Consider the following 15,006-nt stretch of genomic DNA (forward strand, 5'->3'; position numbering starts at 1 on the left):
CTTCTTCAGACAATGAAACAAGCGCGAGAGCCGGTCGACGCACAGAACTCGCAGCTCGCTCAGGCGCTGCAGGAGACGCTGCGGCTGGTCGGAGGCGAGAAGGAAGAAGCAGCGAAGAGAGGGCTGCTCAATGCGGCAGTGGACCGCTTGATAGCTCGGGTTTAGCCAGGTTCACTTCAGAATGTGATGAGGCGTCCCTGCCGCGTGGCTTTCCACGGGATACGGGGCAGCAGCGACGGTTACGAAACATGGACATAGTTCAAGTCAGATTCGACCATCTGGCAAGCGCTCATGAAAGAGGAGGCCGGGGAAAATGCAATCGAAATGTGTCAAAAGCTGAGCTCTCGGGAATGGCTCGCACAGACGCTCCTCGCTGGGCACTATTCGTCTCAACTCGATGAATAGACTCGAGGGTGACAGGCTACAAAACCTGCATTTTGCGCACAATGAGCAGCTCGGGCTGCGTCCCTTGTGTCTGGCAGAGCTCATCATCCTTCCAGAAGACGTGATGTGGTGCGCAAGGCTAACACCGAGGGGTTCATCTCCCTCTCGCGAACGGTTGGCGGGTGCCTCGTTGGTTCCGGGGGTCGAGGCGAGCTCCGCGGGCTCAGTAGATGGGGATGAATGCTACCATTATGAGAGATTTCATAGCTCGCCTTGTGAGAGAAAATGAAAGAAGTAGTCGTCAGGAGCATAAGCCCCAGCGACCCGCTTCTGGGAGTCGCGGTAAAGCGAAAAGCAGTCAGGGTCACCTCCTGCGGTCAGATGATTCCGCGCTGCGCTGGAGCTCTTGACAAAAGAGCCGGGACACCACAACAGACAGAGAGCAAAGAAACTCCTAAAAAGCGATGAAGATTATGTCCAAGACCTCGGGTGCTTGTAGAGCATGCGCTCCGCGGGTCACTTAAGCAACCCTTCGCTTGAGCCGCAAGCTCCTAGTCGGGCGAGCATCGCTACACACCTTTTTGCATGCTAGCGATTCAGAGATAGCCGTGCATTCGCACTCACGATACAAGGGGAATGGAAGAGCCCCTTCATTCTCCTTCGAAAAATCAGCGCATGCGTTAATAGACAAAATCAGCATGTACAGGTGTAGAAAGTCACATGGAGGTATGAACAGAGCCCGGCATGGGCAAAGCGGATCCCCCGTTGCAGCTACCTGGAAGCGAGCCCGACGAGTCGCGCATTGGAAGCAAACCACAAACTTCTGCTGCATCACTCGAGTTACGTGCCAGCTATCAGTTGAGGCCAATATGCCAGCTCCAGGGAGAGACAGGGGTTCTCATCATACCTGTGTAGCGTATCCTAACTATATGCGCTCATCCTTTCTGACCGAACCGCCAAACCAGTTCGGCAGAGGCTGACGTTCTTGTGTGCACCCTCCAACGAGATAGAAAGATTCCAGAGGCCTGTGGTCAGGCTGGAAGCAATTGAGCGAACATGCTCCGTTTCCCATGGTTCAATGATTGGGGAAGCCGAGGGAGACGCCCTGGGGGCAGCGTTAGTGGTCTGAGCACTCCACGGCCACAGATATGCCAGTATTTCGGCCGGGTTATGTCTGGGGGACTGCCCTGTCGCCATGATGTGAAAGAGAGCGATGGTGTGTGTATTGGCAATATTGACTTTTCTCCTGTGGTGTTGCGGATGTCGTGGAGGGGGAGGGGCAACAAGCCGACGTGTCGCAGCCGTACCAGCGGGAAGCAGTAGCTCCTCTCTACGGTTCCACGAGCTGATGGCGGCGAACGTGTTCCTTCTATGAAGCCCCTGTATTCGAGAGGGCGGCAGCACTCGTTTCAAGGTTAGCGCTACCAAACGCTGCTGTACGCTGCGCTTGTGCAGCGCCTGCCTCATCGAGGGTAAGCCAGGTGGCCGCCGGGGTTCGGAAGAATAGTGTTGAATTGAGCACTCAACCGCGAACGTCACAGCGGGAATAACCGAAAATTCGGTAGTCGTCTCGTATCCTCTATAGTCCTTCAAGGCGGCGGGAGCAGTACGCCTATTGCTCCGTGCGAAGTAGCAGGGGTTAGCGCTCGTGAGGCAGCTGTCTACAGTGCGGCAGGAAAGGTCTGTGGTGCAGCACTGGGGAAGGTGGCATCCACAGCAAACAAAACTCAAACTCTGGTGTCACATCGTGGGCGCGGTTTCGGGGGAGTGCAACCTGGCAGGTGAAGCGTACTGCTGGCCCCGCGGCACGGGTTAAACGCCTACCGGATCGTCGTGCACTCCAAAACAGTAATGTGGGATGAACCCGTTACCGTGGAGTGATGTTGTAGAGACAGTTCGCTGAAGGTGATGTAGTGGAGTGATCACTCACAAGGGGCTCACGTATCGCTACTAGCTACTATGCGGCGGGCAAGGGCTACACGTAGAAACGTCACACAGAACGCCGGAGAAATGTCTGAGCTTTCTAACTCTTTCGCGAGAACAGATTTCGACCTTCGGACCCTGCGCAGGGTGCTAGTCAGATTATGCATGAAGAAACCATGCAAGGGATGCTCTGCGGCAACAAATATGTGCAGAGTTGTACCTGGCCCTGTGTAATTACGTTCACGTGAACGACTCACTGGGACGCAACACATAAGACAGAGCACCCAACGCTAGTTTCCTTCATCGTGCCAGTAAGGCTAACGCGACACGCACGGAAAGAGCTTGGACGTAAAGGAAAAGCTTTAGGGGACAGGAGGAACTCCAACCCCGAAAGCTTCCAGCACTATCGATACATCGCAGCCAGCCACGCCTGTGTGTGCTGCTACCGAAGACGTCAGCCGCCCCTCTTTCTTGGCTTTGCGGGGAAAACAGTGGACCAGGAAGTGCAAACACCGATGAAAGAAGCAGCCGACAGGAGAACCGAAGAGATCAATTACGATGCCACCCCCTCGATGTGTTATGAGAAGGGCGAGTAGCGCCAGTCCAAAGAGTGCAACAAAGTGCTTTTTGCGTCCTGTAGGCAGCTTAGGCCATTGATCGGTTAGTCGGACGCCTGCAAGCACAACCCGTTTGTACAGCTCAGTTGCTCTTGATGCAACGCGTCGTAACATGTGTCGCACTCTGCGCGCCGAAGCAAGACATCAGACGGCCCTTTCAGTTCAGATGAAAGGCAAGTCCTGCGTCGCGGGATCTCCTATCACCTCGATGTGAAGCAGCCGTACTGTATGTCGCAACTCAAGAAGCGTTCATGTGTTCCCTGAGTTGACACTGGCGGGGTTTCCGTTTCGCATGCTGCGCGACCCTCGCGTCATCGAAAAGCAGGCCAAGGAAGGTTACCCGCTGTGCCCGGAGTCACTCCGTCCTGCGGCCGTCCAGCTTGCAGATGGTATTGCTCTACCTACATATTTCATAGTTTTGCTCAGGACGCATCTTTGTGTAATGTTAGCAGGCTAGTTCATCGGCAGAAACTTTAAAATCCATAATACCGGACTGTGGTGTGCCGTAAAGTCACTTCTCGTTGTTCCACTGGAGGCGCAGCGTCGGCCGTATTCACTGGTCCGCTTTCGTGTCGATTTGCGATCGTTTTTCGCTGTGCTATCAGCTTGTCGTTACTTTTCTCTCCTCCTCATTCACATCTACTTCGCAGCGAACAGACGGTGGCGGAAATACGGGTAACGAGGTCTTTCGTTCATGCAGTCAGCGTCCTCTGCGTACCTTCGCTGCCACGTTTTGTTCGCTCGTGTCATTCTCATTTTCGGTTTTTGATCTTTCGGGACCTGATTCTTTCGGTAGCGGTGGGAATGCTGCCGTAACAAAAGCCGCACAGTACACGTTGCAAGATTATTCGCGACGGTTGCTGCTGGTCGCTTTCGGCACGAGTCTTTGGGAGGATTAAGCATGAGCCGTTGGCTTTTTGTTGCCACGGTATTTCTGGTATTTTGCAGCGTTAGCGTTGTGCTGTCGTCCTAGATATTACCTCATTCCAGTTTTGCAAAGCTTGGGGTCCGTCTTGGAACGGAGCGTCCTTGCCTTTCGTTGCTCTTCGTTTTTCTCTGGGCGTCTCACCTGGTCGGGAACGGGACCTCAAGGGTATCGCGAACAAAACTCGTTCATCTGGCCTCCATCTTCCTGCATCAGTCTGCGTCGACAGTGACCGGCCTTTGGGATATCGGATACTTGTTTGTCGGCTGTTGCCTGAGTTGGACTCTCAGGATTTTGCGGGGCGTCTTCAAGGCGAGCCTACGAAGGCAAACATTTTGGTGAACACGTTCTGACTTCTTCGGAGTACACTACGTAGAACAGGGAGTCTCAAGGATGCTTGACGACAACCAGAAGATCGGGGTAGCCTTCTGCTGCCTCGGTCTGTGTCTCGGGGGCGTTGGCATATTTCTGCTTCTTGATCGCGCGCTTCTGACTCTGGGAAACGTCGCGTTTCTCTTCGGTCTGGTGTTGCTGTTGGGCGTTCGGAAGACGCTTGCTTTCTTCTTCCTTCGTCCGGAAAAGCGAAGGTCTTCTATCATCTTCATCGTCGGCGTGTTTTTGATAGCGTTTGGCTACTCTTTCCTCGGGCTGCCCCTTCAGCTCTACGGTCTCCTCCAACTCTTCTCGTCGTTCCTTCCTCAAGTTCTGTCGGCGGCTAGGCTATCGCCGGTTGGCTCGTGGATTCTGCAGCTTCCTGGTATCAAGCAGTGCACGAAGTGGCTTCTGGATCAAGACAAAAGCCATCTACCGTATTGAGGGGAGTGCGCCGTAAGCTGTCTTCTCGGCACGTGACTCATGCGCATCCTCAGCCTGGCGCCTGCTGGAAATCGGGTTTTTTTAAAGGGAATGCATGGGAAAAGTCTTCGGGCTGTTCTCGAGGTGTCAACTAGAGGCACTATTTCATGGAAATGAACTCATAGTCATGCTCTGGCTAGTAACCTGATTGACGTTCTCTGAATTTCTGTTTCCGTTCGCTATCTCTGCCGCCCTCGTTCAATTTGCTGCTTCATCAACACGTCTCAGACGTGTCTTCTGCCACTCTGGCTGTTACATGCGCCCGTGGGAGGCGTGGGCATTCGTTGCTTGCGGTATGAACAGTAGCGTCGCATCTTTGCAACAAATCAAACTTGTGTGACGTTCTTCGTCTCACTCCTAGTGCGTGCATAAGCCGTAGCATACATTATACCCGGATGGGGCGTTGCTGCGTGGACAAAACTGCCGTAACTTTGCTCGCCTCCCGCCACGCCAACACAAAACTGGACACACGAATCTCTAATTGGTGAAGGCCTCTGGCGACGCTGAGTGCTCTTATGGATTGATCGCCTGCAGAAAAAAGTCTTACGTGCAGGACTAAGTCGGAATAGCCCGGCACCGCACGATTTCTGCAGCGCGCCGTGACGAAGCGGTGTTGCTTCATAATGAGCCACTCTAGCTCCAGGGTGCTGCGCCGACCATTGCGTTCTGAACGTTTCTATTGCCGGCGGGGAGGACGCGGGACAACGCTATCGCAGCCTAGTTTCAGGACTGGGAATCAGGCGCTCGGCTGCGCTTTGACAGCCTGAGCGACGCCACGTCGTGCACCGCGCGCGCTAGAGCTCGATCCGCTCAAGTGGTGACCGCACACCGTGGCGTCGAGCAAGTCAGAAGCATTGGCTGCTTCCGTCTACGCTCAGTTCCCATCTTTTTTGGAGTAGTGGGGATTTCTTGGCGGAGCACCTCGGCACGCCGTGAGCCTTTCGTCAGCCGTGACCAGGAAGCGTTGCCTCGCTAGTAATAGAGGTACCTCGCAGACACCACTGCTCAACCCAGCCCTTCAGCATCAGAAAACACCTGGGCGATCGTCCCTCAAGCCAACCGCGGCTCTCTAAAAGTATGACGGGGCCAATCTAAGCAGCGTGTCGCCGGGGGGAGTCTTAAGCGGAAGAAACGTTCTTGGTGTATTCTTCACGTGTTGCGAATCATGTCCCAATAGCCTCACGAGTGTTACCCGGAACGTTTGGTCACGCAGCCACTACAGTCCGATTCGACGCAGAGAGGTGACCTGCATTGAAGCAAGATGGCCTGCGGCACTCCAACGCCTACACCAACGGCTACGGCTTCAAAAAGTGGCGTCGCTCCCTGAGAGATCTCGTTACAGCATAGCTCCAGGCGCTGTGTCAGGCTGGATTCCCATTTTGCAGAAGGGACGCGATGCTGTTCTTTCTCCCCACCTGCCACTCTCGAATGAGGCTATGGCTGGGATGCCGATTCGTCGCTCGCGCTGGGGTACATCGTAGCTCAGCTTTTGTCGCGCTTCTGTAGTTTTCCAAGAGCGTGTTTCGCACCGTGTTCGCCGGTCGAAGCACGCGTGTTTTTAACTCACAAAGCAATGGCGCCTTCGTCTGCTCAGTTCCGCAGAGCTGTCCTTGCTCGTTGTGCCTGCGTTTTGCTCAACTGCCTCAGCTGACACAGCACTCCCGCTCTCCTCCCCCGTGAGGGCTGCATGCAGACCGCCTGGGAGCTTGATGAACCCGCCACGTGTGTCTTCTGAGCGCATGAGCGTTTAGGTCTGGTGTTGATGCCTCTGCAGAGCGTACCACAGTTTCACTTTCCTCGAAAGAAAACCTGTTAGTGATGTCGTTTAGAGGGAGAAATGTGTGAGGTGTTGAATGCGTTGCACGCCCAGTCTGCAAATGAATGTGATGATGGTATGTGCTGTCCGTCTGGTATGAAAACCCGGCTCTACAACCTGCTACACGTCGACACAGATGCAGAGCTGGTATTTCGAGCTTGTCTTGTCTAGTTCAATAAGAGCATTTCATTCCGACTGAATCGGCATCTCCTCAATTTGCTTCTCGTGGACGTTTCTGGTGTCGCGTCTTGCTCACTCAGTACCGTGGCTGGCTACCAGGCCTGGCAGCGAACGCCCCTCTTTCTTCCGGTGTTTTCGCGGCATGCGCCAGTGTCTTTGTGCTTCTTCACCGATGTCTCGCTCTTCATTCAGACGTCTTGTCGTGCAGAAGCGCACTGCCTCAGTTTAATGTCTGTTCAGTTAAATTTGCTACCCCAACTCCTGGTTTGTGCAGCAGAAGGAGGCAAAGCGATCCGAATTGCAGCCAGTCGCCGGCGGGGGTTCACGTTGATCCCGGTGTCCATAGGAGATCCGCAGACTTGCTCGGGCGATAGAGTTTGAGGAAACTTCAAGATGACGAGCACAACGAATTCCAATCTGCATAATTACAATCACGAGCTCGTGGCCTGCATCGACGATCTGCGCCGCAAGCGCGAAGAAGTCAACCGGCAGCTTATTAAAGTAAGAGTTGTGTTTTGCGTATCCTGCAAAGTGTCTGGGTATGGGAACTGCTATACGTTTGTTTCACAGATTGGTTCAAGCCGGGACGTGCCTCCGCACTGGCTAGTTCTCAGCTGCGTTGCTCGCCGTTCCAGGGGTTCAGCTCCACGCTTTTCTTACTGACGGCGCACTCGACCGCACTGCCATTAGAAAGTCTTTGTTCAAAAAGTGTCACAGACGCCACGTTTCGGCTTGCTGTTGACTATATTGCCTCCCGCCGTCAGACTTCCGGTAGTGATATCGTATCGAAAGACCAGCGCATGGCTTGATTCTAAGGCGCCGGGCGCGGCCATCGAGGACGGCCCTTGGTACTGCTCGTTTTTCTACATATATTTATATATATAAATACGTATGAAATGAAGACACTGTAGACGCACCTGCCAGACAAGACCCCAACTGCACGTAGGCCTTGTTCACCGTGCGTCCTTCGGTAGAAGCTTTTTCCGGGTCAACACACTCAGTAGTGAGTTCGCTGCGTGAGCTTCCGTCGTATGTTCAGGAAGAGGAGGACAAAGCGAAAGTGCAGAAAGAGATTATCATTCTGCAAGAGCGGCTCCAGAAGCTGAACGGTACGCATGCCAACGAACGACTGGAAGGCTGTTGAGAGTCCACACCTGTCGCTGCGCCCTCGTGCAGTTTCAGAGATGGCGAATTCGAGGGGAGTATACTTGTTTTGCGGCGTACGCTGCAGCGAGTGCTGATGCGGCTCTCACTGCTGTCGAAATTGCGCACGCTTGGCCGAATTAGCTTGTCAAAATTAGCGGCTCCTGCCGTTGTTTGTGTGGTCTCTCCTTCAATAGAAAGCCTGGCTCGCAAAATCCAGGCGAGAAACGAGTACGACAAAACCATCTTGGAAACGGAGGCAGCATACACGAAGGCAAGTCCCCTGTCACAGGGTCTCAGCTCCCACGCCAGCCCAGAAAAGATTCGAGCCCCTTTTACTAGACGTTCTAGCTGAGCATTTCCCACTAGATGGAGAAAATCCTGGGAGTGCTGGGTGCCCTCTTTGCCGTGTGCCTTAGGAGGATAAATCGTACCGGTTTTGCTTTTTGATCGTTTCACGGGCTATAGTGTGGCGTTTTTGTAATACCTAGGATAGTTGCCTGGTGTGCTTTTGAGGGTGTCAAGGGTGAGCCCCCCCTTTAGCAGTCACGACACTCGCCGTCGACAAGAAATTGAGTTTTGTGTCCTTTGTTCTCAGATTCTAGAATCTGCACAGACGCTGCTGCACGTTCTCAAGCGAGAGTCTGTACATCTCGGCAGGAAAACGGCGGGCGATCCGGGTGATGTGCCAGGAACTGGTCTTTCAGGAATTGGATCAGAGTTTGTACCCGGCAGCGTACCCGAGCAGCGCCAACGACGCCTGGGAGGAGCCAAATCGGGTTCTGGTGCTTTTTAGGGAGGCGTTTGTCCATGCAGGTTCTGGCGTTCTCTCTGGCTCGTCTGTCGGCGAACGTCTTCTATGCGAAAAAAAGCCGCATGACCCAATATCCATGCCAGATTCTTACAATTGTTATATTCTTCGTCCTACTGTCCTTGACTGCGGCATTGGGGCACCACTGTAAAATTGAGCTTTTTCTGAGGCGGTCGGCGCAAAGTAAAGGTCTTTTCATGCCATAGTGTTGCTCCAGTTGGATGCAGACAGATATTTCGCAGTGCGTGCCTCCAGTCAAAGGGGAAAAGTGGGATAGACTCATGCTTGAATTTCTATGTCCATGCAGAGCGGGACTGAGTTACCGACGGACGAGAGTTTTTGGCCTGTGCACTGTGTTTTCTCGGTCGGGGCGTAGCTCGTCCCTTGGAAGAGTCTTCTGAAACTCTGGGCTTCCCTGCCGTAAGATCTTTTCAAGCAGTTTCGACTCGTAGCCCTGCGTGTGAACTCACTAAGTTGTCAATGAACTGATTCAGTCTTGTCTTTCACACACTACGGTTAGCTAGCTAAAAAGTACCTCGCATTCTTTACGAAAAACCTGCGCATCAACCAGGCAGGGGTCTCGTGTATTGTTGTAAAGCGTTAGTGTGTCACAGAGTTGATTGATAGAATGTAGCACGCGCAAAGTCCGCTCACAAAAACCATGAACTGCCGCGTCCCATGAGGCTTCATTTGTTCTCAGTGTACCCTCGGCAGAACGCAGGCGCGCACGAAAGAGAGCGCGGGTAGCAGCGTCGTGCGTATCGTTGGTGCACAACTCTGCTGCTGACAGGCTCGGTTTACCGAGCTCCAATAACGTAAGTCGGTTGCCCAGAGGGTTTTTGAAAACACTAAACACGGTTCACCGCTCGGTACAGATGGCCTTGCAAGCAAGTATGAAGTAGAGCCCCTAGCTCTGAAAAAAAGTACTAAAACGGCAGGACTGTTTCCTTGAGCACCTTCGATCCCTTGAAATACGAAATTCGCCTTCGAATGCCACTTCCAGCAATGCATGTATTGGCAGTGCGGTGGCAATCAAAACATCTCGGGGGGGAGCCACATATGCCCGGTATCATATAACTGAGGTACGGTACCTCCGAAACTGCTGGTAGCCGGAGCTGTGCGGTGCAATACTCTGCCAAGCAACGCCGCTCTGAACCACCAATATTCGCTTCTGCCACTGACAGCAAGCGGAAGGCAGAACGCCGAACGGGGAGTCAGCTTGCCGATGGCAAGCCGATCTCCTCCCCAACTCCCGTCCAGAGGACTGCGTGAACACCGGCTGGCGACCAGACATGCGTCAGTTGTAAGCGCGCATACCCGTGAGCGGCACGGGGGTAGACGGTATCGCAGCGGCCGGGGCAACCGCCGCAACCGCGGCTCATCGGCCAAGCACCGCCCACGCGGCAGTCATGTCAGAGTTTAGCTGGATCCCTGTTCTACTCATCAAACCCAATGGTCGGAGTGCCGTAGTAGTAGCTTTCAGGATCGAACGGCGGACGGGAAGGCGGCAGCATTGAGCTCAAGTAGCCGAGTTCGACGTCGATAATCGACAGCTCATTCAAGTAGTCAGTCAAATAGCGTAAATGAAATATGCACTCGCCGCCAGTCAGCGTCGTGGAAGCGACACTCCAGGCTGCTCCGAAGACGTCTTTCAGTCGCGGCAACATCCGGCGAGCATACTGTTTCAAAACTTCTGTGTCTCCCGGCGTATTGGTTAGAATGTCCGCGAGGAAAGCTAGGTGGAACCCCACCTCCCTCTCAAACATCTTGAGGCCACTCTCAGCCACATTCGCCGTCCGGCCGCGGGTCCACTGTCTCCTATAACTATATCCTTGGTCCCCCCGAAAGGCGTTATCCCTCTTGTTCCGCTGTCCTTCATCTTTGTCGTCTGCCTTATTGATGGGCAAGTTCACCCGAGCCGCGGCGCCCCCTAGATCCTCGTTGGAGTCCGCTGAAAGATCGTCGTTGGCTTCTCCTTCCTTGGTAAGTTTCAGTATGTAATTGAAGCTACCCAGGAACTCTTGGAGACGTCTGAAGGCCTCTGCAGCGTCTGTGAATGCTTCAAGCCCTGCGTACTTGAAGAGCACAGCCACAAGATTGGGACGTTTCTTGAGCAACTCGGGTAAGACAACTTCTCTCTCGGCGGGGTGGACGACATCCACACTAGCTAGGAACCGCTTTAAGCCGCTCCCCAAACCTGACAGGAAGTGCTCCACGCGTCCTGTCGTCATAATCCGTTCCTGTTTCACCGCGTACTTGAGTGACTTAAACGTGTCGGTCTGCCTCGCTACGGACAAGCCACGGTGAACCGTCCGCCGGAGGGCTGCAGTGGTGTCTTTTGCAAACTGACCAAGGTGAGCAAGCAACCCCTTGAACGCGCGGGCCCCCGCGGTCAACTCGTCATCGTCCTGAAGTGTTTTCCTCGATGCGCCGGCAGACGACCACAGACAACGTGGCAGTAGGGAAGAAAAGTGGGCATTCGAAGGGGCCCCGGCGTTTCTATCCGTCAGCGGAGTCTCAAGCACTCGCTCTCTCGCAAACATGGTGTACGCCAGCAAAGTGACAGCCAGAAAAGTCCGTCGCATCGCGCGAAAAGTGCACTGCCCGGAAGACGCGCAGAAGGGAACTGGCAGCCGCGTCGCTGCTTGAAGTGAGGACGTCACGGCCCCAGGCAGCACGCCCTGGGCGGCAGTCCCGAGGGATTCTTGAGGCTTTCCCATTCTGGTTCCGCCACAAGGAGGCAATTTGCTGGTACGCACCGCCTCATATCCGGGCTGCGAATCCGCAACAGACGGCTTGGACGGAATCCTGCGCCAGTCTAGCGGAGTTACAGAAGCAAATCACAGCACACGGACAGACTGGGTTTCGCGCAGTGAAACAGAAGCATTCTGTGTGTCTGGGGTCGCCTGCGCAACCCGTGAAGCAGAAGAATCCAAATAGCCAAGCGCCGCAGAGCTGTCCCAGATTTTCTCGCATGCACTCTGCTCCGGCCCCGTCAGAAGGCACTCCTCTGCGGAACTGCCGTTCCACCGTATCCTTTTTACTGCGGAAGACGCACAGCTGCCGGACAAAAACTATGCTGCCCAAGAACGGAGTCCCGAAACCCTCAGGGTTGTTTGTTGCACAGGCAGCCGCCAGCACAGAACTGGGACATTGCGCGGCCGCTAGGCCTACACGCCGGGTGCCCAAACCGCGCCTTCTGCTCTCGCGACAGAGCATGCGCTGCAGTCGAGGCATTCACTCACCGGTGTCGGTCGCTCGTGCGCCGCAGCGTCGATGAATTCACGCTCGCCTTTGTCATGCCTCGGGAGCGGCTCGTATGCTGTAGCAGAACTGTAGGAGGTGCGGCTGATCCAGGGCGCCCGTTTCCGCGGAAGATTAGTGTGGCGGGCCCCGTACACACAGCATAGGCAGCGTCCAGAGAAGGCCCGTTACTCGGCGCCGCAGGGGCGTCACGAACAACCGAGCCATGCATGCGTGCAAGGAAGAGCGCCCGTGCGCGCCAGAGAGTCGCCGCCACGGGGTTGCATGACTCCTGCCGGTACAGACGGTGCTACATTCAGAGAGGCGTTGTAGAAGTTTGACATGGCTTTGAGCTTCCCCCCGCCCAACGCAGAATTTCGGGGGCTCATCTACGGGGCTCGGCATCTGCTTTTTTCAGTAGAGGGCAGTCGTCTGCTACCCCGGGTCTGTCCTACAGCGTAGCGGGTCGCCTCGCAGGCTTCAATGCGAAGCGTTCCACGGAAGCCGCACACCTTCGGTGTGGACAACTGCGGGCCACTGGGAGAGGCACTTAGGGTAAAAAAAAACTGGTTTGTAGCGTGTCCTGTCTCCCGTATTGAATGCAGCAAGAGGAAGATGCTCGTTGACGGCGCCCTGTCGCTGGACGAAAAGAACCAGCACGCAGCAGCGTCCTCCGATTCGGACGACTGCTGGCGCGGCGGTTGCAGATTTGTCTGCCTTCGGGTACTGGGTTCTAGAGGATAGCCTTTTTGCTGACGAACTGCGTGGCCTCTTGACTGAGCAGCACCTGGAGGACTTCCTCACGATGGGATTATCGCGGGTCGGCTCCCTACCGCCGTTCAGGTGACGTAGCAGCTGTTACCTGTAACCCCTTGACTTCCTCCATCGGTTTCAGAACTCACCAGGCTCCCTTGCGTACCGATTAACGCACTGCCGCAGGCGAGTAGTCGAAGTTCAAGCGGCCACAAAGCGCTTCTGCGTTACAGCTGCGACGGCGTCGCCTTCCGGTCGATCACCTGGGGACAGAGAGGGTGCGGAAGTCCGTGAGCCGAAAGGCTCGCTTTCCTTTTCTTGAAACTCCTTCCATTGTGGGGGACTCGGGGTAACCAAGTAGAATTTGTTTCGTGGCAACATCTGGCCGAGGTCCAGCGGCTTCCCAGCGACGCGTCGGCACAGCTGCGCGCAGGCGAGATCTTCCACCCGTCCGCGGAGGAATCCCACGCGCTCGCGGGACCAGCTTTCAAACGTTGTTGAGTGTCTCTGCGCCGCCAGTCCGTATGTTTTGCGGCGACCCCTGAGCAAGCGGCGTTTTCCGCTTGCTGTCGAGAAGGGCAATCCACCGTGAGCAGGGGAGGGGACCGCGCCAGAACCCCGGATCCTGCTACACAGACAAAACGTGGGCGTCTAGACCTCACATGAGGAGGTGTTTGGCGATCTTTGTGGTTGCGGCCTCCCTCGTCTCTCTCTGTGTGCCCAGCTCCCTGCGCAGGGAAGTTTCATGGGGCCTGGTCAACGCTGCGTCGACCCAGAGGGCTGCTGCGATCAAGAATGCAGCGGGGGACAACGCGATCCCCGAGGCTTCGGTGCTGCGCAGCGGGTCGTGCGTCGCTGGCCTCATGGTGGACTGGCTGTCGGAAGTCGCCTCGCAAGTTCGTAACGACGTGAAGAACGGCGTCCTGCACAAGATGTCGCAGCTCCGCATGTCGACTCTGTATAAGCGCGCGAAGCAACTTGTGAACCCGACCCCCATCGAGGGCACGGAGGTGGCGACCAAGCTTGACCGCATCGGCGAAGGCATTGTGGCCTTCGTCCATACGTTCAATCGAGTTCCGCCGTCGCGGCGGGCGGCTGTCTACGGGCGCGTGTTTGAGACCAGCGCGCAGCTGCGTCAGCTGCAACGCAAATACGTGAATCTCGAGGCGTATCTCTCCGCCAAAGCGACCCTCGAGAGCCTGGAGGTCCTCAGGCGCTTGATGGAGGAATTGTACGGGGCGCTGGAGAATGTGTGCAGAGCGGTCGGGACGGCTACCCCTCCGCCGTCGACTCCAAATGCGCTCAAAACGTCCTCGACAAGGTTGCCAGCCAATTCGACCGCGTGCTCTTCACACTCCAGCTTCGTGCTGACCAACGAAGAGACAGTCATCCCCGAACTCGGGATTTTCATTCGCAATATGCTCCTGCGCATGAAGAGAGTGTTTGTCCTCGCGTGGCGCTTCGGTGTGTTCCTGCCGGTCGCCGAGGCGCTGGGAAGGCGACGGACCATAGTCGACTACGTGGACGAACTCGTGGTATTCGACGAGGAACTCAAAACGTTCGGTCCTGATCGAGGGGTTTCTGGGTCACCACGGGGAGGACGACCCCGAAAACGAGCACTACTGGGTTCCCAACATCTCTGCCGGCAAACTGAGCGACGACGACTTCGCGGCCTTCACGGCACCCGCTCGGGCCTCGACGTCTTACAGATCGTGGGAGAGCGACAGCAGCGAGAGCAGCGGGCGATGGCTAATGTCCAAGGGCGCTCTGTGCGGCCCTCACGGGCGTTGTCAGTCGTGCTCGGCTGGGAAGCGACAGCGAAAATGTGTGCCATAGAGCTACTGCGGTGTGTGGGTGCCTGCGGGCGGTGTTCGCAACCTGCCTCCTGTTTCCTCGCAGGTTATTGGTATCTCACACGGCATCCTGATGTGATTTGACAGGTCGAATGCAGTCCTTGGGACCGAAGCTGATCGCGGCAACACGTGAGTGCTGGATCATCATCAATGTGGATGCACTTCGTATAAGACTGTTAGTTCATTTTTCGCGGACTGGAAAGCGCCATGGTCAGACGGCTGGCCTCGACTTGCATGAGCTCCACAGCCTTGCGGGGACTGCCCTACGACGGCAACTGAGTGCTAATCGGGAGCATCACCAGCCGTTTGTTGCAGCTTCATGCGTCCGTCACGCACTGCACTTTCACTTGCTCGCCGGTCAGCGCTACGCGATTCAGAGTGTCTGCTTGGTTATAGGAGAAATCCAGCCTGGTAGGCTGCAGCATGTTTGGAAAGTTTGAGGGCGCGAACTCACACTTCAAAGCTACTCGGCAAGGCACCTCGTCCACGAATTGCCACGACGT

At 55.4% G+C, this 15,006-nt stretch overlaps 5 protein-coding genes across 5 annotated transcripts; 4 read left to right on the forward strand and 1 right to left on the reverse strand.

Moving 5' to 3' along the window:
- Positions 1-12: 12 nt before the first annotated feature.
- On the forward strand, positions 13-165 carry BESB_026800 (uncharacterized protein; the record flags this gene model as incomplete). The annotated part of the gene is made up of 1 exon (XM_029361360.1): positions 13-165. The coding sequence occupies one exon, from the start codon at positions 13-15 to the stop codon at positions 163-165; it is 153 nt and encodes a 50-aa protein (XP_029215715.1).
- A 4,077-nt stretch (positions 166-4,242) lies between these two features.
- Positions 4,243-4,665, forward strand: BESB_026810 (Got1 family protein; the record flags this gene model as incomplete). The annotated part of the gene is made up of 1 exon (XM_029361361.1): positions 4,243-4,665. One exon carries the CDS (start codon positions 4,243-4,245, stop codon positions 4,663-4,665), a length of 423 nt encoding a protein of 140 aa, XP_029215716.1.
- A 2,428-nt stretch (positions 4,666-7,093) lies between these two features.
- On the forward strand, positions 7,094-8,639 carry BESB_026820 (sjoegren syndrome nuclear autoantigen 1 family protein; the record flags this gene model as incomplete). Its single annotated transcript, XM_029361362.1, has 4 exons — positions 7,094-7,201; positions 7,740-7,809; positions 8,041-8,121; positions 8,449-8,639. The coding sequence occupies 4 exons, from the start codon at positions 7,094-7,096 to the stop codon at positions 8,637-8,639; spliced, it is 450 nt and encodes a 149-aa protein (XP_029215717.1).
- Positions 8,640-10,090: 1,451 nt separating this feature from the next.
- On the reverse strand, positions 10,091-11,374 carry BESB_026830 (uncharacterized protein; the record flags this gene model as incomplete). The annotated part of the gene is made up of 1 exon (XM_029361363.1): positions 10,091-11,374. The coding sequence occupies one exon, from the start codon at positions 11,372-11,374 to the stop codon at positions 10,091-10,093; it is 1,284 nt and encodes a 427-aa protein (XP_029215718.1).
- Positions 11,375-13,312: 1,938 nt separating this feature from the next.
- On the forward strand, positions 13,313-14,587 carry BESB_026840 (uncharacterized protein; the record flags this gene model as incomplete). Its single annotated transcript, XM_029361364.1, has 1 exon — positions 13,313-14,587. One exon carries the CDS (start codon positions 13,313-13,315, stop codon positions 14,585-14,587), a length of 1,275 nt encoding a protein of 424 aa, XP_029215719.1.
- Positions 14,588-15,006: the final 419 nt, after the last annotated feature.

The sequence above is a fragment of the Besnoitia besnoiti genome (assembly GCF_002563875.1).
Source record: "Besnoitia besnoiti strain Bb-Ger1 chromosome Unknown contig00014, whole genome shotgun sequence".
Taxonomy (NCBI): Eukaryota; Apicomplexa; class Conoidasida; order Eucoccidiorida; family Sarcocystidae; genus Besnoitia; species Besnoitia besnoiti.